The sequence below is a fragment of the Saimiri boliviensis genome, chromosome 7 (genome assembly GCF_048565385.1).
Source record: "Saimiri boliviensis isolate mSaiBol1 chromosome 7, mSaiBol1.pri, whole genome shotgun sequence".
Classification (NCBI taxonomy): domain Eukaryota; kingdom Metazoa; phylum Chordata; class Mammalia; order Primates; family Cebidae; genus Saimiri; species Saimiri boliviensis.
The window spans coordinates 121,482,592-121,508,848 of record NC_133455.1 but is presented as its reverse complement, the minus strand read 5'-3'; the positions used below and the strand labels follow the sequence as shown (position 1 = coordinate 121,508,848).

Below are 26,257 nucleotides of genomic sequence, written 5' to 3'. Positions count from 1 at the left end.
ACCTGCTTTCAGTGAAGTCCATCTGTGAGAACTCTGCTGACTGTATTTCAAAACATAATGACACTGACTTTGATGCTCTGTCCAAACTCCAATCAAAATGACAATTTTCTAGAGTATACTTTACCTTCGGAAAGACAGAGAACCATAGTGATAAAAAGTATTTAAGATCAGTCTAATATGAAAATAATTCACAACTCTATTGGGTATTTATTGATTTGGGCCAAATTCAGTCCAATAGAGTAATCAGTTTAACAAATATTTGTCAAGACGATTAAAAATAAGATGAATTAAAACACAGTCTCTGTCCTCCATGGACTTACAATCTACTAAAGTGCTGAATTAACCACATAAATGAGTATCATAGAAAAAAAGGTATAGCTAGTTCAAAGACAGAAATGATGAGGCTCAGGAAAGGCTGCATGAAGAATAAAAATTTTGCAAAGATGAGATAAAGAAAAATAACCAAGAGGGGAAAGCAAAAGTACCATGTTGAGAAAGAGACTAGCTCATCTAAAGCTTCAGGTGCATTTAGGAAAGCAGCAAAACATAAATGATGTATTTAAATATTAGTGGAAGTACATGAAGTGCCACAAAGACTCACAATCATGATACCATCTACCATCGACAATTAGACAAAAAAGGTCAAGAAATGGTAAAATATCCAGAACTGGGGACAGTAAACCTTTGATTAAAATTTGTCTGCCTTTATAAATGTCATTGAGAACTGAGACCTTCTGCATTCACACAGCTTAATTTCGAGGACCAAGATCAAAGGCCCCTGTATCAACGTAACTTTATCATTTGTTCTAGAAATTCTTGCCCAGGAAGGTAAGGATGCAAACCAGTAAATAACTTCATGATCAGCTTTAGGAATTTATCAAAAATTCATTTAACTGAACAACAGACTGCTCAATTAGACTCTTAGAACAAATTGCTCAACTGGGCAAACCTCACTTACCAAATAAATATTTGTTTATCAAGACTTGGTCCAAGAATTCTATCACAAACTTAGCATAGGACAAAGTAAAATCTCCTTAAACCACTTGAACCCAGACCCCAAAACCCTATAAATACCCATATCCAATACTTTCTTTCTGAAATACTACTAGGACTCTTCAGGGCAGTGTTCACCCTTACTAGAGTATGTAATAAACCTGGCTTAGTTTGATCAACAGGTGATTTTGATGGTCTTTTTGCCAGCTGACAGGTTGAAGCCAGCCTTGACTTTAGAAACTGGAAATGTGTAGCAAGGGCATTAGCAAGTTGATATTACTAACAAATGAAAACAAAGAGGTCCGTGGAAACAAAGGTGTCTACAAAAAAAACTGATATCTGAAGAATAAGCATTGATGGATGTATACCCAGTAGTCTCCAAAAGAATAACTACAATATCTAGTCAATATTAATATTCATTCTGGCCTGCCTAGAAATATATATACTCTTGACTTCATGCACAAGTTACTTCCATCAAAACTTGATGGAAAAGATCTTTACAATTACTCAGTTTTAAAAATTTTTTTCAAATATCAATTCTCTTTCATCTTAATTGAATTTCTTAAGCAGATTTCTTCATGAAAATAAAATGAAGTGATTGACAAGAGGCTATTTACAAGTTAGTTTTCTTATAATAAACTATTACTTAGTGGCATTCTTGAGTTTGGTTAAAGTAAACCAGTTCAACAGAATATGAAGGTTGAATGAATAAAAGTTTCTTATCTCTCAAATTAATAAAGAAGAATCTGGAGCACAGAAAAAGTAGGACAATCATAAAGGCTGATCTCTTTATTCAACCTAATATCTTGAAAGCTCAGAAAGGGGGCAGGGAGGCAGAGGGGAGCCATAGAAAATAAAGATCAGGACAACCTGATTTGAAATGCCTCTCATATTTTTGTCCAAGAGCTTACAGAATGCCTCCTAACTATATACTTTAGGAAACATAGTTAAGAGTCCAAGCTTTAGAGTCAGAGGACTAGAGGCAATGGTCTAATCATTTCAACCAATACACAACATGACACAAAATTTGAAACTGATATAAATTTCAAAAAGAAATTTGAATGACAGTATAATACTGGACCAGGAGTCTAAAAATCTAGATTTCAGGCCCTATCTGTCTTGTCTTGTCTTACTATCACATCCTCCACCCCACTGTATCTTGACCTTTCATTCCAGCTATGCTGGACATTTTTGAGGTTCAGACATCAGTATGTGCCAGTGTGTACCCAATAAACATTAGCTATTATTATTATAATTCCCTACAGACACTATGTCACTTCTTGCTTCTCAGTCTTCACATCTGCTGTTCCCTTTGCCTAGAATGTCTTTAGTCCTTTCTTAGCTAACTCTGAAACTCAAGTTTTATCTCCCCTGATCCTCACTTGTAGATGGAGTTACTACCATAGTAGTCTGTGCATAAAATCACACAGCACTCACTACAAATGTACTGATCTACCTGTCTCTCACACTAAACTACGTGCTGCTTAAGGGCAAAAACCATGTCTTCTTTTCTCAAGTCCAAAGTGCAACACATGGCAAAGAAACTAAAAACATTTGTAGAAAGATTAAAAGCATGCATGTGTCTACTAAACTAAATGACTTTTGGGATCCCTTCCACTCTGACAGTCTAGTAACCAAGTCTGAGTACTTGAAAGAAAGTTGGTAGAGAGAGATCCAATATGGTCGACTAGCAGCAGCTCAGGATTGCAGCTCCCAGTGAAGGTGCAGGGAGTGAGTGGATGCCAGATTTCCAGACGAATTTTTGTTGCCTGCGGACCAGGAGATTCCCAGCGGAGGAGCCCCACAGGTCGCCAGTGTGACTCCTTTGGCCAGCGTGGCTGTTTTGCCGGGTCCCGGTGCGGCGGTTCTCAGTGTGGAGAATGCAGGACTGGGTGCCCTTTTAGTTGGCGTTTGGAGCTCCAGGAGGGCAGAGTCGCCCATTCAGCTGACTGAAAAGGGGACTGAGGCCGGGAGCCAGACCAGGAGATTCCCGGGCAGAAAAGCACCACAAATCTCAGCACCCCTGTTTCAGCCAGCGTGGTCGCCACATGAGAAATTGCATAGATCCTGGCACCTTTTCAGCGGGCGACTGGGGCACCTGGGAGAATCGACCGTTCAGTTAGTAAAAGAAAAAAAGGGGGCTTCAAAGCAGGGAGCCAGGTGATTGGGCTCGGCTGGTCACATCCCCCCAAAAAAAAACAGCAATTGGAAACGCTGACAGTTGAGAGTTTCACAGCAAACACAGCTGAACCCGGGAAGGTCCAACTCTGTGGGGGAGGGGTGTCCACCGAAGAAAAACAAGGAAACAGAAATAATATCACCACCAACAAGCTGGACGTCCACTCAGAGACCCGATCTGAAAGTCAGCAATTACAAAGACGACAGGTGGATAAATCTATAAAGATGGGAAGAAACCAGCACAAAAAGGCTGAAAACATCCAAAACCAGAATGCCTCTCCTCCTTCAGGGGATCTCAGCTCCTCATCAGCAAGGGAACAAGGCCTGATGGAGAATGAGTGTGATGAATTGTCAGAATCAGGCTTCAGAAGGTGGCTAATAAGAAACTTCTGTGAGCTAAAACATGTTCTAACCCAATGCAAAGAAACTAAGAACCTTGAAAAAAGGTTTGACAAAATGCTAACGAGAATAGACAATTTAGAGAGGAATATAAGTGAGCTGAAAAACACAATACGAGAACTTCACAAAGTATGCACAAGTTTTATCACGAAGTATGCACAAGTTTTAACAGTCTAATTGATCAAGCAGAAGAAAGGATATCAGAGGTCAAAGACCAGCTCAATGAAATAAAACGAGAAGACAAGATTAGAGAAAAAAGGATAAAAAGGAATGAGCAAAGTCTCCAAGAAATATGGGACTATGTGAAAAGACCTCATCTACGTTTGATAGGTGTACCTGAATATGACGAAGAGAATGAATCCAAGATGGAAAATATTATTCAGGATATTATTCAGGAAAACTCCCAACCTAACAAGGCAGGACAATATTCAACTCCAGGTAATACAAAGAACACCACAAAGATATTCCTCAAGAAGAGCAACCCCAAGGCACATAACTGTCAGATTCACCAGGGTTAAAATGAAGGAGAAAATGCTAAGGGCAGCCAGAGAGAAAGGTCAGGTTACCCACAAAAGGAAGCCTATCAGACTTGCAGCAGATCTCTAAGCAGAAACACTACAAGCCAGAAGAGAGTGGGGGCCAATATTCAACATCCTTAAAGAAAAGAACTTTCAACCCAGAATTTCATATCCAGCCAAACCAAGCTTCATAAGTGAAGGAAAAACAAAATCTTTTGTGAACAAGCAAATACTCAGAGATTTCATCACCACCAGGCCTGCTTTACAAGAGCTTCTGAAAGAAGCACTACACATAGAAAGGAACAACCAGTATCAGCCATTCCAAAAATATACCAAAAGGTAAAGAGCATCAACTAATGGGCAAAACAGCCAGCTAGCATCAAATGGCAGTATTAAACTCACATATATTATTATTAATCCTAAAATTAAATCGACTAAATGCCACAATCAAAAGACACCAACAGGCAAATTGGACAAAAAGCCAAAACCCATTGGTATGCTGCATCCAGACCCACCTTACATGCAAGGATACACAAAGACTCAAAAAAAAGAAGAAAAGCAAAGTTTATTATGCCATTCCCATTTAAAAAATTCATTTGTTTCCCATTGCACTTAGGGTAAAATCCCAAATTCCTTCTATAACTTGTAGGATTCTGCATGATCTCACAGCTGCCCTTATCTGTCCAACTTCATTTCAGGACAGTCTTCTCCATGTTCACTGAGCTGCAAGCACATTGGCCTTATTTCAGTTTCTTAAACAGGCTGCACTCTTTCCAACTGCAGAGCCTTCAAACATGGCTCTTTCCTCTGCCTGGAGTGCTCTTACACCCACACCTCTGGCTAACTGCTGCTCATCCTTCAGTATTCAGGTTAGGTTCTCTACCCCTTCTTCATTCTATGTCAGGTTCCCCACTGTTATCTTTAATCACCTTTTATTTTTCATTACAGTGCATATCATAACATATATTTGTGTGACATTTTATTTTAAAACATGTTTTATAAAAATGTATAAAACAAATATATAAAGCTTATATATTTATGTTTAATAATTGGTGTTGCCTGTAGACTCTTCAGTTCCATTGGTGGTAAGAATGTTGCCTTTTTGGTGTCCCCCCTCTCCGCACGCCACCATATCCTCAGAGTGTAAGCTGGTTAGTCTTTGAGTGGCATATAACAAACAGTTGTTGAATGAATTTATCAGCAGCAAATGTAAAGTTCTGTGCCTAAATGGTTTCAAATAGTTTCTGTAAAGAGATGTACAAAAGGAGCACATGGTTGGGGGGGGGGAGGCGGCGGGGCGGGATGTACTATTTAGATGCTTAGGGAAGGTTAACTAATATTCTTTAATCTTAGATATAATAAATGCATTCTTATTATTTTAGAATAATGGTAGTTCACGTTTATTGATCTCTTACAATGTGTGAAGCAATTTTTTGAGCCCTTTTGAATACATTATTCGTTCCTAAAGTAGCCTTATGGAATAGATACTAGAATCAGTTTTACAGATGAGGAAATTGAGGTTTCATGTGAATGTATGTGTATTGTACTCTGGGACTCTTATCAGGGGGATGATAATACTTTTTCTCTTCAAAGGGGCAGGATTTTCTTTTCATTGGTTTATTGTCAAAAATGTGATATGGCAATTTCATTGCTTATTTGCCTTTAATTCATTTGAAATTAGATTATTTCCATAGGTGATCAGAATTGTGGAAAAAGAGACCCTGTGATAGGTGATAGCGTAGTTGTGGAATTGACTCTCAAGTAACATTAAATAAAATATCTGTGTGTACAGTTAGATTAAATTTACCTGTGCATAGGAATCCCTTCCTTATTTGAGGTGATGGAGAGTTTAGTCTCTTTGATTCCATATCAAGGCAAGCAGATCACAAGGTCAGGAGTTCGAGACCAGCCTGTCCAATATGGTGAAACCCTATTTCTACTAAAAAATATAAAAACCAGCCAAGCATGGTGCTGTATGCCTATAGTCCCAGCTACTTGGGAGGCTGAGGCAAGAGAATTGCTTGAAGCCAGGAGGCAGAGGTTGCAGTGAGCCAAGATCATGCCATTGCACTCCAGCCTGGGCAACAGAGTAAGACTCCATCTCAAAATATATAAATAAATAAATAAATAAAATTTGAGTATCATATAGTGAGGTCTGTTAAATATTTCTGATGTTCAAAGGGAGAATGGGATCATCTTCCAACCGCAGTAATTTCACTTATAAGTATGTAGCTAACAGAAGTGCATACATGTGTTCGCTAAAAAACAAGTACTAGAATGTTCATAGCAACACTATTTATCATAGCCCCAAATTGGACACAACCCAAATTGCCTTCAAAAATAGAATAAAAATTGATATAGTAATATAAAGAAATACTATGGAACAATAAAAATGAACAATCTACAGCTACACCCAGAAAATACAGATTAATTGTACAAACATGATACTGAGCAAAAGAAGCCAGATATAAGAGTACATATGGAATGATTACAATGAGATAAAGTATAAAAACAAGCAAAATTAATCTATGCCATTAGAAGTCAGAGTAATGGTTACCTTTAGGGGAGGGGGAATAGGCAGTTACTATGAGGAGGTAATAAGGAGACCTCCAGGAGTGCTGGTTATACAGGAGTGCCTAGTTTATAAAAGTTTATCAATCTATCCACTTATGATATATCTACGTGTGTCTGTGTGTGTGTCTGCATGTATAATACTTTAATAAGGTTTTTGTTGTTTTCTTTGAAGGGTCCTCCTACTCAGATGTTTGAAAAGTAACGACATAGAAGAGATCAGGGATACAAATTCAGGTCACTCTGAATTTTAAAAACTTTGTTTTTTTCCTTTTACCAAACTGCTTCCTTCAAGATTATTTACTAGTCCATAGAAATGGCTGCACTAAACAAAACCAGCCATGATAAAAGTGATCAAAGAAGGTATTAAAACAGGGCTGCTGAGGAAAAGATACTTAACTGGATTGATAAATGAAAAAAGTAAATTATGACCCTCACTCATTTTTTGATCCCATAACAAAAAAGTATTAATATAATATGGGAGACCACAGAAATTTTGAGGATAAGAAAATCTTAGATGTTTATCACCCAGTTAAATATCTCCATTTTAATGTAAGGAAAATGAAACACAGAGAAATTAAGAAACTGGCCAAAGTCACACATCTGGCTGGTAGTAGAGCCAGGACTAAAACTCAGGTTTAATCATTCATGTCTTTACTTAAATATTGTGCAAATAAAATATTCTTAGAATATATATTCTATAAATAATATTTTTGTTTTGAGACAGAGTCTTACTCTGTTGCCCAGGCTGGAGTGCAGTGGCACAAACATGGCTCACTGCAGCCTCTAATTCCTGGGCTCAAGTGATTCTCCCATCTCAGCCTCCCAAGTGGCTGGGACTACAGGTACATGCCACCAGGCCTGTCTAATTTTCGTATTCTTTGTAGAGATACAGTTTGGCCATGCTATCCAGGCTGGTCTTGAACTCCTGGGCTCAAGGGATCTGCCCACCTCAGCTCTCACATTTGTCAAGAATACAGGCATGAACCACCAGGTCCAGCCATTCTTGGACTATTTTAGATACAGAGAATAAACATGTTTGAGAGGAGATAAATAACTACCGTCTATTTTTTATAAGATAAATATAAATTCTAATAAAAACAAAAAGAAACAAAGATTAACTGTCATTTGGACATAACAGAGCAAGTCTTTTCTTTCTTACACAAATATACACCTCCAATGATATGCTACATCTAACATTTATTAAGTGCTTTCTATGCACCAGGCAGTGTTCCCACTACTTTACATGCATGAAGTTATTCTCATTACAACCTGTGAGACAAGAGGCATACTATTACATACTCCATTTACAAAAGAGGAAACACTTAGCTCCTCTGGGCTCAGCTTTACCCTGCTGTAACTTCTACTGGTCTGGGAACTTACGTGTATGTATTATGAAAAGAAAACCGTGATTCTTGGCTCTCAATCTTTAGGTGTGCCCCACAATCACATGAAGGAGCTTGTGACAAATACAGATTCCTACTGCAGAAATTTCAATTTTAGAGTATTTAGCTTCTAATACTCTTTCTAAAAAACCTTTCCACTTCATATGGAATCAAAGAGACTAAACTCTCCATCACCTCAAATAAGGAAGGGATTCCTATGCACAGGTAAATTTAATCTAACTGTACACACAGATATTTTATTTAATGTTACCTGAGAGTCAATTCCACAACTACACTATCACCTATCACAGGGTCTCTTTTTCCACAATTCTGATCACCTATGGAAATAATCTAATTTCAAATGAATTAAAGGCAAATAAGCAATGAAACTGCCATATCGCATTTTTGACAATAAACCAACGAAAAGAAAATCCTGCCCCTTTGAAGAGAAAAAGTATTATCATCCCCCTGATAAGAGTCCCAGAGTACAATACACATACATTCACATGAAACCTCAATTTCCTCATCTGTAAAACTGATTCTAGTATCTATTCCATAAGGCTACTTTAGGAACGAATAATGTATTCAAAAGGGCTCAAAAAATTGCTTCACACATTGTAAGAGATCAATAAACGTGAACTACCATTATTCTAAAATAATAAGAATGCATTTATTATATCTAAGATTAAAGAATATTAGTTAACCTTCCCTAAGCATCTAAATAGTACACCCCGCCCCCCCGCCTCCCTCCCCCCCATGTGCTCCTTTTATACATCTCTTTACAGAAACTATTTGAAACCATTTAGGCACAGAACTTTACATTTGCTGCTGATAAATTCATTCAACAACTGTTTGTTATATGCCACTCAAAGACTAACCAGCTTACACTCTGAGGATATGGTGGCGTGGGGAGGGGGGGCACCAAAAAGGCAACATTCTTACCACCAATGGAACTGAGAAGTCTACAGGCAACACCAACTATTAAACATAAATATATAAGCTTTATATATTTGTTTTATACATTTTTATAAAACATGTTTTAAAATAAAATGTCACACAAATATATGTTATGATATGCACTGTAATGAAAAATAAAAGGTGATTAAAGATAACAGTGGGGAACCTGACATAGAATGAAGAAGGGGTAGAGAACTTAACCTGAATACTGAAGGATGAGCAGCAGTTAGCCAGAGGTGTGGGTGTAAGAGCACTCCAGGCAGAGGAAAGAGCCATGTTTGAAGGCTCTGCAGTTGGAAAGAGTGCAGCCTGTTTAAGAAACTGAAATAAGGCCAATGTGCTTGCAGCTCAGTGAACATGGAGAAGACTGTCCTGAAATGAAGTTGGACAGATAAGGGCAGCTGTGAGATCATGCAGAATCCTACAAGTTATAGAAGGGATTTGAGATTTTACCCTAAGTGCAACGGGAAACAAATGAATTTTTTAAATGGGAATGGCATAATAAACTTTGTTGTTGTTTTTTTTTTTTGAGACGGAGTCTTGCTGTGTCACCCAGGCTGGAGTGCAGTGGCACAATCTTGGCTCACTGCAACCTCTGCCTCCTGGGTTCAAGTGATTCTCTTCCCTCAGCCCCCCGATTTGCTAGGATTGCCAGTGCTCACCACCACACCCAGCTAATTTTTGTTATTTTTAGCAGAGATGGGTTTAACCATGTTGGCTTAGATGGTCTCGATTTCTTGACCTATTGATCCGCCCACCTCAGCCTCCCAAAGTGCTGGGATTACAGGTATGAGCGCCATCACGCCCAGCCTAAACTTTGCAATTTCAAGAGCTCTCTCTAGGAGCTGTGTGAATATATTGGGACTGTACAAGAAACAAAACAGAAAGTCCTCTATCAGGAAGTCTATTTCAGATGGGAGATGGGAGATGGTGGTGGCTTAAAGTAATGGCAGAACAGATGATGAGAAGACCATTTGAAGTTAAATTGACACAACTTGAGTTTTATAAGTTTGAATTTAGCTTCTATTTCTAAATTCCTCAAAGAGGTTAATACTTAAAATCCTCAGCTAAAGCTAACCTAGGCAGATCTCTTGATAAAAGCTCAGAGGTTAACTGACTATGAGGAGATACCATTTTGCACACAATAGGATAGTTACATTCAAAATATAGTAACAATAGTTAGTGTGGGTGTGGAGAAAGTGGAACCCCCCCCATCACTGGTGGGAATATAAACTGATGCAACTGCTTATGAAAAACAGTCTGCTGGTTTCTCAAAATATTAAACAGAGTTAACATATAACCCAGCAAAATCCCTCCTGAGTATATACCCAACAGAAATGAAAATAAGTCCACACAAAATCTTTCACATGAATGAGAAAAGCAACATTTTTTGTAACGGTCAAAAAGTGGCAACAACCCAAGGGTCCATCAACTCACTATTAGACAAACAAACTATAGTACAGTAGTTTCCCCTCATCCACAGGAAATATGTTCTAAGACCCCCAGTGGATGTCTGAAATCATGGATAGTACAGGACCCTATATATGCTGTGTTTTTTTCCTATACATACATACCTATGATGAAATTTAATTTATAAATTAGGTACAGTAAGAAATTAACAATATTCAATAAAACAGAACAATTATAACAATACACTATTTTTAAAAAGGTATGTGAACATGCTCTCCCACTCAGAATATCTTAGTGTATTGTACTCACACTTGTGATCTGTGACCTTATAGCCCAGACAGGTACTAAGTAACTAAGTAGCCAGTCATCTGCAGCATGGATATGCTGGACAAAGGAATGATTCATTTACTGGGTAAGAAGGAGAGGGCAAGGTGTGAGACTTCATCACACCACTCAGATCAGCACGAAGTTTAAAACTTATGAATTATTTCTGAAATCTTCCATTTGATTTTCTCAGATCTCAGTTGACCTGGGGGTAACTGAAACCACAGAATGTGAAACCACAAATAAGAAAGGACCTCTGTATATTCATACAATGGAATCCTATTCAGTCATTAAGTGGAATGCAGTACTACTGGTACATACTACAATACTGATAAACCTTAAAAACATTATGCTAGAAGCTAGACACAAACACCATGTCCTATGATCCCATTTATTAAAAAGTCCACAATAGACAAAGCCATAGTGACAGAAAGTACATTCGAAGCTGCCTAGGGTTGGGGGTAAAGACAATAAATGATGGCAAATGGGTTAAGAGGTTTCTTTGGGGGATGATGAAAATGTCCTAAAGTTAGATAGAAGTGATGGTTGTACAACACTGTGACAAATAAAACCACTGAATTGTACACTTTAAAGGGGTTAATTTTATGGTATATAAAATTTATCTCAAAAAAAAATTTTTTAAGAGTCAACTGAGAGTAAATGTGGTCTTTTCCTTTAACAAACAATATATAAATCTAACTTTATTTCCCTAATAATCCTCAGAAAATGTGTTAAGATTCTTTGCAAAGCATGCTCCTAAGAATGTTTAATACATTAACTATTTTAAATAAAATATTTAGGCACTGGTTTTAGTGGTTGTTTTTTGTTTTCCCACCCGCGCCTCCACCCCCCAAGCTACAGGAAGGAGGCTCGGTTTTTTTTTGTTTTGTTTTCCCAGAAACGGAGACTTGCTCTGTCATCCAGGCTGGAGTGTACCGGCGAGATCTCAGTTCACTGCAACCTCCGCCTCTGGGGTTCAAGGGATTCTCCTGCCTCAGCCTCCTGAGTAGCTGGAATTAGAGGTGGCTGCCACCATACCTGGCTAATTTTTGCATTTTTAGTACAGATGGGGTTTCATCATGTTGGCCAGGCTGTTCTTGAACTCCTGACCTCATGATCTGCCCGCCTCAGCCTCCCAAAGTGCTGAGATTACAACTGCGAGCCACTGTGTCCAGCCAGGGAGGATGTTTTTAAACAGTAGTGAGTATCTTAGCCGTGAAACAAAAAAAATACATATATCCAGGATCCAAAGATTCTGATTCAGCAGGCCTGGAATAAAATCCTGGCCTTTTTATTTTTCTATAAAGGGCAATATGTGATCAGGTGGGCACTCCTAATAGGTTTATTGATTTAAAGAAACTTGATGGTAAATTAAGACTTGAACAAAAAGATAATCAGTCTGTAATACACTTAATTACCTTAAATCTTACTTTATAAATTCAGACTTCCACTTAGTAAAAAACAAGAGACGCCGTGCTGCTTTTCCTATTTTGCTTTTATCCTTATTCATGATTGGCATTTGAATGCCAATCTCTACAACTTGAGAGCCTAAGAGCTCCCATCATTTTTTAAATGAAGCCTAAGCAATTTAATTAAGATCTACATCTCCTAAAAGAGGGGAAAACACTCTCAAAGAAAATGAGGCAGAATTGTTATGTGAACGACTCTACTATGATATATTCGTTTTATTTGCTTTCAAAATAAACAGAAAACCCCTTACTATGAGGTCTCCATATGCAAGCCTGGAGCCTGAAAATCTGAAGTCCTGCTTGCCTCTAATCATCTCCCACCCCGTGCCTGTGATAGCCCAGCAGAGCTTCCCTGGACAATCCCCTCACCCAACCCTGCCATCTTAACTGTTATTATGGTAATACTCTTATCCCACCCACCACTGTAACTGCATTTATGGTAATGTATACTCCTTGCCCCTGCCCCCACCACTGTAACTGATCTTACTCGGTAAAACCAACTCCTATCCCACTGTCCTTTGCTAATGCCCTTTTTGGCCTTAGCCCACCTGCACCCAGGTGAATAAACAGCGATGTTGCTCACACAAAGCCTGATTGTGGGGGGTCGCTTCATTCAAAGCGTGTGTTTTCAACATTTGGTGCCGAAACCTGGGACAGGGGAACTCCTACGGGAAACCAAACCCCCATCCCTGTTCTTGTGCTCCTTCTATGAAGAGATCTACCTACCGATCTGGGGTCATCAGACCAGACCACAGACACACACCACCAGCTATTTTGGTAAACAGTCTCTCTTTTTTGCTTTCCCATTCTTTTGTCTTTCCCTTTCCACTTCCTCCACCTTTCAGTTTTGTCCTTTTTTCCACCGCAAAGACAAGGAAAATCAAGTAAACCAGGTTCTTCTGTGAGGTTCAGGACCAGAAAAGTCCTACGTAGGTCTCAGATCTGGGGACCCAGTTTTCCCCAGAGGTTTGACTATCGTGAAGACATGCACCCTAGTCACTCGCCCACCAGGCTCACGGCCAATATTGGTGGCAGGTCAACGTAGGGTATGCTCTCTTTGCTCACCAATGAGGAGGTTCAATCCAGGCTCAACTAGGAACGCCTGTTGAGCGGCTGGGTTGCGTGCCCATTTTCCTTGTCTCTGCTGCCTTTCCAGAACCATGGGCAATCATCCGTCCTCTATCCCTCCCTCTTCTCCGCTGGCCTGTGTTCTAAAAAACCTCAAGCCTCTTCAACTCTCTCCTGACCTAAAACCCAAACGTCTCAACTTCTTCTTTAACACTGCATTCTCTTTACTGGGCCACTGCATGGCCACAATATGAGTTCAACAACGGCTCCAATTGGCAAAAAAAAATGGCAGCTACAACCTCTCTATTTTAAAATATTTAAACAATTTTTGTCACAACATGGGCAAATGGTCTGAAATTCCCTAGGTCCAGGCAATTTTTTTTACATACCAATCCCTCCCTAACCTCTATTCCTTCTCTTCCCTTCCATCTGCCCTCCTCCTTCTGCCAGTAAGCCAGAATCCTCCTTGTCCATCAACCCTTCCCATCTTTCTCCTCGCCACTCGTCCAAACCAGGCCCTAATCCAGGACCTAACCCCATCCCCTAGAGCCTTCTTCCTCTTCCTCTGCCCACAACCCACCTCCTTATGCCCCTCCTGCCACCTCCCCACCTCATACGTGGCCCAGCTTACAGTTTAGTCCCTCGGCTATCTCCTCTGCCCCTCCCCAACAATTCCCCCTTCCAGAGGTGGCTGGAGCCAAAGGCATACTTAAGGTGCACATTCCTTTCTCTTTGTCCAACCTTTCCAAATTGGCCACCAGTTAGGCTCCTTTTCATCAAATTCTCCAATACTTAACCCAGTCCTATAATCTCACCTGGAGTAACTTAAATGTCATCCTTCTACTCTCACCCCTAAAAAATGCTTAATATGCATTTTATCACCCTATCAGCACCTAACATTACAATAAGGTACAGAAGTTAGAATCTGGCCCTCAAACCCCACAACAGGAATTAAGCAACCTCACCTTCAAGGTATTCAATAATAGGGAAACATCTACCCAGTGGCAGGGCATCTCAGAACTACAAATGCTTGCCTCTGCTGTAAGACAAACCCCAGCCACACCACCGGCTCACAAAAAAATTCAAAGCGCCCAGACTGCAGTGCATCCAGCCACCCCTTCTGGACCTTGCTTCAACTGTCGGAAACCTGGCCACTGGGCCAAGGAATGCCTGTAGCCCAGAATTCCTCCTAAGCCCTGCCCTGTCTGTGCGGGGGCCCCCACAGAAAGTTGACTGTCCGACTCATGTCGCTGCTCCCAGAGCTCCTGAAGCTCCAACCCTAGGCTTGGCAGCTAAAGACTAACGTTGCCTGAGCATCTTGGAAGCCCCCTGGACCATCACGGATGCCGAGCTTTGGGTAACTACTACGATGGCGGGTAAGTCCATCCCCTTCCTAATCAACAAAGAGGCCACCCACTGCATGCTGCCTTCTTTTCAAGGACCTATCTCCTTGGTCTCCATAACTGTTGTGGGAATTGATGGCAAGGCCTCCAGGCCTCTCAAAACTCCCCAAGTCTGGTATCAATTAGGCCAGCACACCTTTCCACATTCTTTCCTAATCATCCCCACTTGTCCAGTTTCCCTGTCAGGCCAAGATATCCTAGCAAAACTGTCAGCCTCCTTCACTATTCCTGGGCTACAGCCACACCTCATTGCCTCCCTCTTCCCTGAACCCGTATACCTCCCTCAATAGCTCCCCTTACGTCCCCCTATCTTAACCCTAGGGTGTCAAACACTGCCTTCCCATCTGTTGCTACAAGTCGCTCACTCCTCATCATCCCCTTAAAACCCAACCACCCTTACCCTGCCCAGCCCTAGTACCCCATCCCACAACAGGCTTTAAAAAGTGTAGGCCTGTTATCACCCATCTACTGCAACATGGACTTTTAATTTATCCTCCTGCTTCTTCAGCATCTGTACTCAATGGGGTATTGTGTATCCCCTTCCAAAGCCCAAATTTCTTCCCCATCTCTTACAATCTTTTGCCAGCAGACACGCGCTCTTCCTGCCAACTGTATCCAGTTAATTTCCCAAACCCCAACCCCATCCACCAAACAACAGCTTCTCTCCTTCCTGGGTATGGTTGCTACTTTCACCTCTAGATACCAGGTTTTGCTATTCTAACTATGTCATTGTATAAACTCACTTAAGAAAACTTATCCAATCCTATTAATCCTAAATCCTTTCTTCACTCTTCCTTTCGCTCCTTAAAAACAGCTCTAAAAACTGCTTCCTCCCTAGCTCTCCGCAACTTTTCTCAACCCTTTTCATTATATACTGCTAAAATCCAGGGCTGTGTGGTGGGATTCTTACAAAGAAGCCAGGCCCACGGCCTGTAGCCTTTTTATCCAAACAACTTAACCTAACAGCCCTGGGCTTGACAATGCACAGCAGCAGCTGCCACCCTAATACTCTTAAAATCCCTCAAAATCATAGGCTATGCCTCATTTACCCTCTAGCTCTTACAACCTCCAAAGTTTTCTCTTTACACCTCACACACTTACTTTCAGCCCCTCGTCTTCTCCACCTTTATGCAGTCGCTCCTACTACTTAAACCACACCTCAAAAAGTCTGTTTCTATTATTTTCTGTCTAACTGTGCTCAAATTCACTGTACTTATTTACTTTTACATAGCCAGCTCTTGTTTAAGTTGCTGGTTTACACTTTTCCTCCAGGCAATTACAGCTAATATTTCACTCTCAATCTGGCTCTCATTCTCTGCTCATACCCAATCTTGTTAATGAAAGTACGTGGTTACTTATAAATACCATATGCTTCCTCATACGCCATGAAAACAAAAGCTCTCCCTCCACAGTTACCTCACCAAACACCCTACAATCTTTAACAGCAGCAGCCCTTGCTGGTTCCCTTAGCATTTGGGTCCAAAGCTCCAGAAAAATGTTGCTTTTATGTAAACCAGCCTGGCCTCATATATAATGCCATCAGTAAATTAAGAGAGTCCAAAAGCTCACTAATCAGGCAAATGGTTATTCTGAACCTGACTGGACTGGCTGGACATTGTCTAACTGGGAGTCATGACTTCTTCCAATCCTTAGTCCTCTGATACTAACTTTCTCCTTCTTTTATTTAAACCCTGTGTTTTTCCAATTAATCTCTCAATTCCTACAGAATCGTACGCAAGAGATGACCAATCAGTCAATATGACAAATGCTCCTTCTAACAATCCCACAATGTTACCCCTTTCCCCCAAAATCTCCCAGCAGTCTAAATTATTTCCCATTTTTAGGTTTCTGCCCCGCCCCAATCCCGCTGGAAGAAGCCTTGAGAATCTTCGCCCCCACCCCCTAAAACCTGTTATCACCCCTTCTTCTCTAATTCTTTCTCTCTATATATATATAAAAAGACAGGTATGTCAGGTCTCCACGTGCAAGCCTGGAGCCTGAAAGTCTAAAGTCCTGCTTGCCTCCGCTAATCGTATGCCACACACACACCCCCCTCCACCCCCCCCCCGCCCCCGCCTGCGTTCACCATTGTCCCTAATTGCCCAGTGGAGCTTCTCCAGACAAGCCCCTCACCCCACCCTGCCATCTTAACTGTTATTACGAAAATACTCTTATCCTGCCCACCATTGTAACTGAATTTATGGTAACATATACTTCTTGTCCCTATCCCCACCATTGTAACTGATCTTAGTCTGTAACTTTCCACTGCACACCCAAACCTATAAAACCAACTCCTAACCCACTGCCCTTTGCTAATGCCCGTTTTGGCCTTAGCCCACCTGCACCCAAGTGAATAAACAGACACGGTGCTCACGCAAAGCCTGTTTGGGGGAGGGGGGGTCTCTTCATTCAAAGCGCATGTTTTCAACAATTACAAAGTTAGAATGCATCTGAGAAGCAAAATTACCCTGGCATAACAGAAAATGAGGTATGCAACAACTTCTGTCAAAAACCAAGAACAACTGTTGAATCTAACCTCTAGGCTCAACACAAATACTCAGAGACTGAGTTTGGAATTCAGAAACATTAAGTCAATATGGTGCCAATTTTCATAAAGGCAGCTTTATTCACCAGAAAGAGCCATCAGAAGACTTAGCACATGCTCTCCTTTTGTCATGTGACCTTGGGCAAATTACTATACTAACCTTTCTAAATCCTATTTTCAAGCACTTTCAAAAAGAAATCATATCTGCTTTCTATTTCAGAGTACAGTTTTGAGAAGCAAACGAGAATGTCTGTGAAAGTGATACAAATTAAGATATTATTAGAATTATTGAGAAAGCTACAGTCTACAGTTCAGATGTTTCAACTTCAAAACTGAAAATTTTAAGAAATGAGTCCTTTCTCCAAACACTAACAAAAAGTCAGTATATGGAACTCCTCAAATCATTTGAAGATACTAATATTTTGTCTTTCATTTCAGTTGCAAAACTGCAGTTCTCTGTAACTCTATCCCCCTTTTTTTCTAGCTCCCTTATATACTATACATTAACCTGAAATTGGCAGCAAGGGACAGTACTGCATATAGATTCTCCTTTTCAGCAAATCACTTCAACTCCAAAGAGAAACAACACACACAAGACAAATTTTCATTAAGAATAAAAACACAATTTCCTCCCTGGTAAACTGAGGAAGGGGCTTTTTCAGCTCTAACATTCCACAATCTACGGATCCTTTTATTCCTTGGCTCCTCATACAAAAATCTGTTAAATGAAAAGAAAATGGTTCTTTTGTTCATACTGCTAACTTTTGCGTTGGCTCAAGATTAAAAGAAAATCAAATAGAGGCTTTCAAGGTAATAAAAGAGTTAATTCACAAGGATGGGGAAAATCCTATCCACCTAATTATTTATTAGTGAAATTAAAACACAAATACTATCTACAGAAGATACCACTCCAACTAGTGAAGACAGTAAACAAAAATACATAGTATTACAACCAGCAGAAAAATCAATTAATGTAAATCTGACACAGAAGGGATTGGGTAGGCAAATTCTGGACTCTGAAAACGTATTTTGCTTTCCTTGTCTAACACAGCCATGGCTTGTGGTCCCAAGAAGCATCTGAAGCAGGTAGCAGCTCCAAAGCATTTGATGCTGGACAAACTGACTGGTGTGTTTGCTCCTCGTCCATCCACCGGTCCCCCCAAGTTGAAAGAATGTCTCCCCTTCATCATTTTCCTAAGGAACAAACTTAAATATGGCCTGAAAGGAGATGAAGCAAAGAAGATCTGCATGCAGTGGTTCATTAAGATCAATGGCAAGGTCCAAATAGATGTAACCTACCCTGCTGGATTCATGGATGTCATCAGCATTTACAAGACCGGAGAGAATTTCCGTCTGATCTATGTCACTAAGGGTTACTTGCTGTACATCGTATTACACCTGAGGAGGCCAAGTACAAGTTGTGCAAAGTGAGAAAAATATTTGTGGGCACAAAAGGAATCCCTCATCTGGTGACTCACGATGCTCACACCATCCGCTACCCTGATCCCCTCATCGAGGTGAATGATACCATTCAGATTGATTTAGAGACTTGAAAGATTACTGATTTCATCAAGTGCGACACTGGCAACCTGTGTATGGTGACTGGAAGTGCTAACCTGGGAAGAATTGGTGTGATACTTAACAGAGAGAGGCACCCTGATCTTTCGACGTGGTTCACATGAAAGACACCAATAGCAACAGCTTTGGCACTCGACTTTCCAACATTTTTGTTATCGGCAGGGGCAACAAATCATGGATTTCTCTTCCCCGAGGAAAGGGTGTCCGCCTCACTATTGCTAAATAGAGACACAAAAGACTGGCAGCCAAACAGAGCAGTGGGTGAAATGGTCCCTGGGTGACATGTCAGATCTCTGTCCCTGGGTGACACGGAATTTAAAATACTGTGGCATGATTTTTAAAAATTCATCTCATAGCTAAAATGTAATATTATAAACAATTTTATCACCATTATAAATCCCAAACTGACTAGACTGAAATTCTTTCAAGCTTGAAAATTCCTTAGACTCCAAAAGAACAGTATCAGTTTTAAAACTAGTTAAGAAACAGGCCTGTAAGCCCAGAACTTTAGGAGGCCAACGCAGGCGGATCACCTGAGGTCGGGAGTTCAAGACCAGCCTGACCAACATGGAGAAACCTTGTCTCTACTAAAAATACAAAATTAGCCAAACGTGGTGGCACACACCTATAATTCCAGCTACTCAGGAGGCTAGGACAGGAGAATTGCTTGAATCCAGGAGGCAGAGTGTTGCAGTAAGCCGAGATGGAGCCATTGCACTCCAGCCTGGGCAACAAGAGTGAAACTCGGTCTCAAAAAAAAAAAAAAGAGGTACATAAAAATCTTATGGTAATACAGTTACTGGCTCCTCAATATCTCCTCTAAGATAGTTAATAAGAATCTCAAATCTCACATTTCTAAAACACCACTCTTGATTTCCCTGCTTTAAACCTGCTCCCACCTCTTGCTTTACCATTTTAGTTCAGCTCAGAGAATCAAGCCTTGATTCCTGTGTTTTCCTCACTTTATCGTTAATCCATCAGCAAGTCTTACTGATTTGACCTCCAAAATATACCCAGAATCCAACCATTTCCCTTGATTTCTGCTGCTCCCATCACGCTGTTTTAAGTGACATCGTCTGTCATCTATATTCTAACACCTGGGTCCCTCTTCCATTCTGTCTACAAATAATCCACTCCACACCTACAGTGGTATTTTTGGAGAAAAACACGAATCTCTCCATGTTTAAACGACCCGAAAGCTGCCCACTTGCCAGGCAATTTTATTAAAATAAAATTTAACTTCCTTCAATAAACCTGTATAATCTGTTCTGTGACTGGCCCACTGACCTCATCTCATTTCACTCTTCCCTCTAGTTCCTTATGCTCTAACTACACTGGCCTTCTTTTGGTCCTTTTAAAAAAAACAAAGGAGGCCAGGCGTGGTGGCTCACGCCTGTAATCCTAGCACTATGGGAGGCCAAGGCGACGGATCATTTCATGTCAAGAGTTCAAGATCAGCCTGGCCAACAGGGTGAAACCCCGTCTCTTCTGAAAGTACAAAAATCAGCTGGGCATGGTGGCAGGTACCATGTAGCTTGTAATCCCAGCTACTCAGGAGGCTCAGGCAGGAAAATCACTTGAACCCGGGAGGCAGAGGTTGCAGTGAGCCAAGATCTCACCACTGCACTCCAGCATGGGTGACAGACCAAGACTCTGTCTCAAAAATATATATATAAATAAAATTTTTAAAAGGAGAAGATGAAAGCAAAGGAAGAGAAAGATGATACAAAAAGGTGCAGCAGTGGTGGGAGGCAGGAGGGGAAGGCAAGGAAGATAAACATATTCCCACCTTTGAACCTTGGCACTAGCTTATTTCCTCTACCTGGAAACACTCTTCCCCCAGCTGCTGTTCCAAGTAGAGGCTTTCAAAATGTTAACCACAACCCACAGTAAGAAATGTATTCCATATATTATTCATATTTATATACATAACTATATAAAGCTAAAATAACATAATTTAAATGTGTATTACTATATACACACTTCAATGTTTTTATTCTATTTTGATCTTTAATTTTTTGACACTTTGTAATACTACAATTAACTTCAAAACCCACTAATTAAGGCACAACCCACAGTTTGAGAAACACTGTACTAGTAATAAAACATTAAACACATGCTATGTAATTTGGACATTCCAAAGCACATAGCAAAACGTCTCTAACAATGAGTTTCTGATACTTTTGCTCTATAAGTATAGTTTCCTGAAGGTTGCTCTTTTCTCTAGGAAATGAAAGGAAAGAGTAAAATCTGCCTTCAGCTCTCAGAATTCTACTGACCTCCAAGGTATACACTGGAGGTAACCAATTTCTGGAAAAGTAGCTCCAATATGCAATTAGAATTTCTCCAAAAATAACAGATAACGTCATAACTAAAGTATGTACCTACAGAACGCGTCCTCTCGCTTCAACAAGATAAAGCAGGTTAAGTATGTTTTTTTGTTTTTTGTTTTTTTTTTTCTGGAGATGGAGTTTTGCTTCTTGTTGCCCAGGCTGGAGTGCAGTGGTGCAATCCTGGCTCACCGAAATCTCCATCTCCCGAGTTCAAGCAATTCTCCTGCCTCGGCCTCCTGAGTAGTTGGGATTACAGGCATGTACCACCAGACCTGGTTAATTTTTCTTTTTTTTTTTTTTTTTAGTAGAGATGGGTTTTCTCCATGTTGGTCAGGCTGGTCTCAAACTTCCAACCTCAGGCGATCCACCCACCTTGGCCTCCCAAAGTGCTGGGATTAGAGGCATGAACCACCAAACCCGGCAAAGTATGCTTTTAAGTGTCAGCAAAAAGACGCTAACTATAAAATCAAATAATAGCTAAACTAATTTAAGAATAAGAGGCTGGGGGCCGGGCGCGGTGGCTCAAGCCTGTAATCCCAGCACTTTGGGAGGCCGAGGTGGGTGGATCACAAGGTCGAGAGATCGAGACCATCCTGGTCAACATGGTGAAACCCCGTCTCTACTAAAAATACAAAAAATTAGCTGGGCATGGTGGTGCGTGCCTGTAATCCCAGCTACTCAGGAGGCTGAGGCAGGAGAATTGCCTGAACCCAGGAGGCGGAGGTTGCGGTGAGCCGAGATCGCGCCATTGCACTCCAGCCTGGGCAAAAAGAGCGAAACTCCGTCTCAAAAAAAAAAAAAAGAATAAGAGGCTGGGCATAGTGGCTTATGCCTGTAATCCCAGCTCTTTGGGAGGCCGAGGCAGGTGGATCACCCGAGGTCAGGAGTTTCAAGACCAGCCTGGCCAACACAGCAAAACCCCACCTCTATTAAAAATACAAAAATTTTAAAAAATAAAAAAATTAGCCAGGTGTGGTAGCATGCACCTATAGTCCCAGTCACTCAGGAGGTTGAGGCAGAAGAATCACTTAAACCTGGGAGGTGGAGGTTGCAGTGAGCAGAGATCGCACCACTACACTCCAGCCTGGGTGGCAGAGCAAGACTTCATCTCAAAAAATTAATAATAATAAAGAATAAGAGATTTCAAGTTATCCAGAAGAAAAAAAATTAAAATGTACAAGTTTCTTTCTTACCACCCCATCCTCCCTCCAGCAATGAACCCATACTTTTTTTTTTTTTCTGTTATCTTCCCCTCTGGCACATCCTCCAAACTTTTTCCTTTGTTTACCATTCTTCCAACTTACTTTTTTATCATGGGAAGATACAACAGATGCCTCTAACATGGGCTCCAAATCTCCTTGGCGGCTGTCATTATCACCTCTCCTTGTACCATCAAGTTGGTGCCCTTTTCTGAGCCTTATATCTGGCTCTGGAGTCCTGCTGCACCCCAATCGGTTTTCTGTTGGCTCGTTCATGGGATACCCAAGCCTTTCTTACAAACAGCTCTGTCTTTCTGTCCCTTCTTCTTGGGAGAATGACTTTCAGGAGAGTGAGTTGATCCTAAGAAGATAAAAGTTTTGAAAAAATGCATTAAAGGAGTGCTGGGGGAAGATATCAATTATATTATTATATATCCAAATGAAGAATACTCAGCAATCAATAATAATAAAAGAATAATGTATTTAAAACCTACATTTTTGACAGGGAAAAAACCAAAAATCTCTTTTTAAATGAAAAACACAGGATACAAGACAGCATGAATATTATGTTCCCCCTTACATGTTATAAAAATATGTAATTATATGTAAGTGCATATATACGATATGTACATTATATGTACTTATCTATATGTACAAAATATGTAATTATATGTAAGTGCATATGTATCTAGTGCATATGTACTAGAATAATTAATGAAAAATACTTAAAACTATGTTATTGGTACAGAAGAACACAGGGAAGAACCTAGGGTCTGAAGTGAGAAGAATACTTACTTTGTTCTGCCTGTATTTTTTTTTTTAACCATATGTCATATTATGTTTAATTTTAAAAAAGAATATATAGGCCAGGCACGGTGGCTCAAGCCTGTAATCCCAGCACTTTGGGAGGCCGAGGCGGGTGGATCACGAGGTCGAGAGATCGAGACCATCCTGGTCAACATGGTGAAACCCCGTCTCTACTAAAAATACAAAAAATTAGCTGGGCATGGTGGCACGTGCCTGTAATCCCAGCTACTCAGGAGGCTGAGGCAGGAGAATTGCCTGAACCCAGGAGGTGGAGGTTGTGGTAAGCCGAGATCGTGCCACTGCACTCCAGCCTGGGTAACAAGAGCGAAACTCCGTCTCAAAAAAAAAAAAAAAAAAAAAAAAAAGAATAGTCAACTGTTGGTTTCATAAATCATGTGAGTTTGCTGTAGGACTTCTCAAAGAGTTTTCAGAGTATGTAGGGCAAGAACAAACAAAAATCTAAGGATCACCAAACCTGGGCATGTACCTAGCCAAGTACATTATACTACTAAGATTATAAATTATGCTCATTTCTGAAAGAGGAAATAATACTAATAAAGGCTTCTGTTTAATTATATTACTTAAAGCTCACAAAGCTATTCACAAACACCATTTCATTTTGTTTCAGGAGAGAGGCAGCAAACATTTACTGAGAATCAACAAAGGTAAATTCTGTACCAGGTAATTTACATGTGGTACTTCATACCATCTTTAAATACAGCCCTCTGAGGTACTATTACCCTCCAACAACAGACGAAGAAACTAAGAATTAGAGATTGGATAACTTATTCAAGGACATTGAGGGCCATAAAAGAGGAACAGCTATGTTACACCCACATTTCTGAACCTCACAGAGTTCATGTGCTTTCCACTGTTCAACAAAATTAAGACTGAGAAGAGTAAAAGATAAGAAATTGAACTCTACAGTTAGCTAGTTTATATCACAAGAAAACTACAGAGTCAGGATCTGGATGTTCAAACTGTAACAAGTAGAATAAAGCTTTGTAAAGTGTTCTTGAAGTATCACTACACTAGGTAGGGCACAGTGGCCCATGCCTGTAATCCCAGCACTTAAAGAGCCCACGGTGGGAGGATCACTTGAGTCCAGGAGGTGGAGGTTACAATGAGCCAAGATTAACCACTGTACTCCAGCCTGGGCAACAGAGCGAGACCTTATCTCTTTTTTTAAAAAAAAAAAAAAAGGAAAGAAAAGGAAAGAAAAATACCACACCAAACTTCTCTATCAGCAGGAACTATATACAGAAAAAGAAAAGGAAAAGGAAAAGGTAGGGAAGGGGGTGGGGGAAGGGGGTGGGGGAAGGGGGGGGAGGGGAGAGGGAGGAGGGAGGGAAGTGGGAGGGAGGGGGAGGGAGGGAGGGAAGGGGAGGGAGGGAGGAGGGGGGAGGGGAGGGGAGGGGAGGGGGAGTAGAGGGGAGAAAGGGGAAGGGGGAGGGGAGGGTCACCACACCAAACTTCTCATCGGCAGGAGCTATATATGGAGGAGAGTGTTGCTCATTTATGAGACTATAAACACATGGTCGGGCAGGCACAGTGGCTCACACCTGTAATCCCAGCACTTTGGCTAGCTGTGGCAGGAGGATCACTTGAGCCCAACAGTCTGAAACTAGCTTGGACAATAAAGCGAGACCCACCTCTACCAAAATATATATATATTTTTTTAATTAGCTGGATGTGGTGGCACATGGCTGGTGGCTGTAATCCTAGCTACTCAAGAGGCTGAGGTCGGAGGCTCACTTGAGCCCACGAGTTCCAGGTGACACTGAGCTCTGTTGGCACTACTACACTCCAGCCTGAGTAACAAAGACCCTGCCTCTTAACAAAAAATAAAAAATGGAAATGCTCCATTAATTAGAATTATTTTATAATCCTCATCTCAGAAAAAGAAATCAAATTACAAGAAATAAGATTTCCCCTATAATTTTTTAAGGATCCTCCTCAAAATAAAATCAACTTTCCAGGAAAGTCTTGAGATCAATATACATTCCTAGCAATGTTTTCTAAATTGACAAGTATGATAAAATAAGAATGAAGAAAATAAAAAGTGCTGCAAAATCTACAAAGAAATCCAATATTCACCACTCTATAGGAAGCAGAAAGGCCTGTAATATAGACTTCAACAATAAAATTGTTTAAGTAAAAGCATTTATGTCAACCTTCAGGTTCCCACAAATTTAACAAAGCAGAATACCCCAATGCTAGAACACACTAGAGACCTGAAATTTACTATATATTTTACTTTATTTGCATTCTACCTACTGAAATAAAATGTATTTTACTTTATTTGCAGTGCCTTGAAGAAAAAAAAAAAAAAGCAAACAAGTCTAAGAGTCTAAAGCCAGAAGAAAGAATAGTATTATTTATCACCAGCATTATTTAACTCTATCCTGGAAGTCTTAGATAATTAAATAAGAAAAAAATGAGTATAAAAATTGGAAAGAAAAAGGTAAACTATAACTAGTTGCAGATTATATGACTCTTTTATCTATAAAACCCAAGAGAATCAACTAAAGAAAAATTTATGAATTAAAAAAATCATGAATGTGATTAGGCATAAAATTGATATATGGATTTCAGCAGCCTTCATCCTAAAACCCCACAATATTTGGTCATTATGGAAGAATAATATATTACAATAGAAAAAAGATAAAACACTTCAAAACAAATCTTAAAATGTTACTGAGGATCTACAAAACAAATTTCTAGAAATAATGAGTTCAACAAGCGTTCAAGATGAACACTCAAATACCAATCACATTTCTTTTTTTCTAGAGGCACAGGGTCTCATTCTGTTGCCCAGGCTGGAGAACAGTGGTACAATCATACCTCACTATAACCTTGAACTCCTAGGATCAAGGAATCCTCCTGCCCTCCACCTCCCAAATACCTGGGATTATAGGTGCATACCACCATACCTGACCAGTTTTTTGCTTTCTTTGTTTGTTTTTGTTTTGTTTTTGTGTGTGTAGTGATGTAGAGCCTTACTATGTTGCCCAGGCTAGTCCTGAACTCCTGAACTCAAGTGATCCTCCCACCTTGGCCTCCTAAAGTGCCAGAATTAAAAGGCATGAGCCACTGTGCCTAATCACCATTTACTGTTCT

The 26,257-nt window shown here is 40.3% G+C and overlaps 1 protein-coding gene and 1 pseudogene across 3 annotated transcripts in view; one reads left to right on the top strand and one right to left on the bottom strand.

Annotated features, from left to right (window-relative positions):
* Positions 1–26,257, bottom strand: part of ADIPOR2 (adiponectin receptor 2) — a 91,988-nt gene that overhangs the window by 20,575 nt on the left and 45,156 nt on the right. For 2 of the 3 annotated variants that reach the window (XM_074403337.1, XM_010345065.3), the window contains one exon: positions 22,436–22,691. In XM_074403337.1, the coding sequence (XP_074259438.1) occupies positions 22,436–22,606 (171 nt within the window). In that variant the 5' untranslated portion in view covers positions 22,607–22,691. Of the gene's footprint in view, positions 1–18,519; positions 18,619–22,435; positions 22,692–26,257 lie in introns of those variants that run through there. The other variant, XM_039461603.2, reaches the window with a different exon arrangement.
* On the top strand, positions 18,272–19,063 carry LOC101039722 (small ribosomal subunit protein eS4, X isoform-like; annotated as a pseudogene).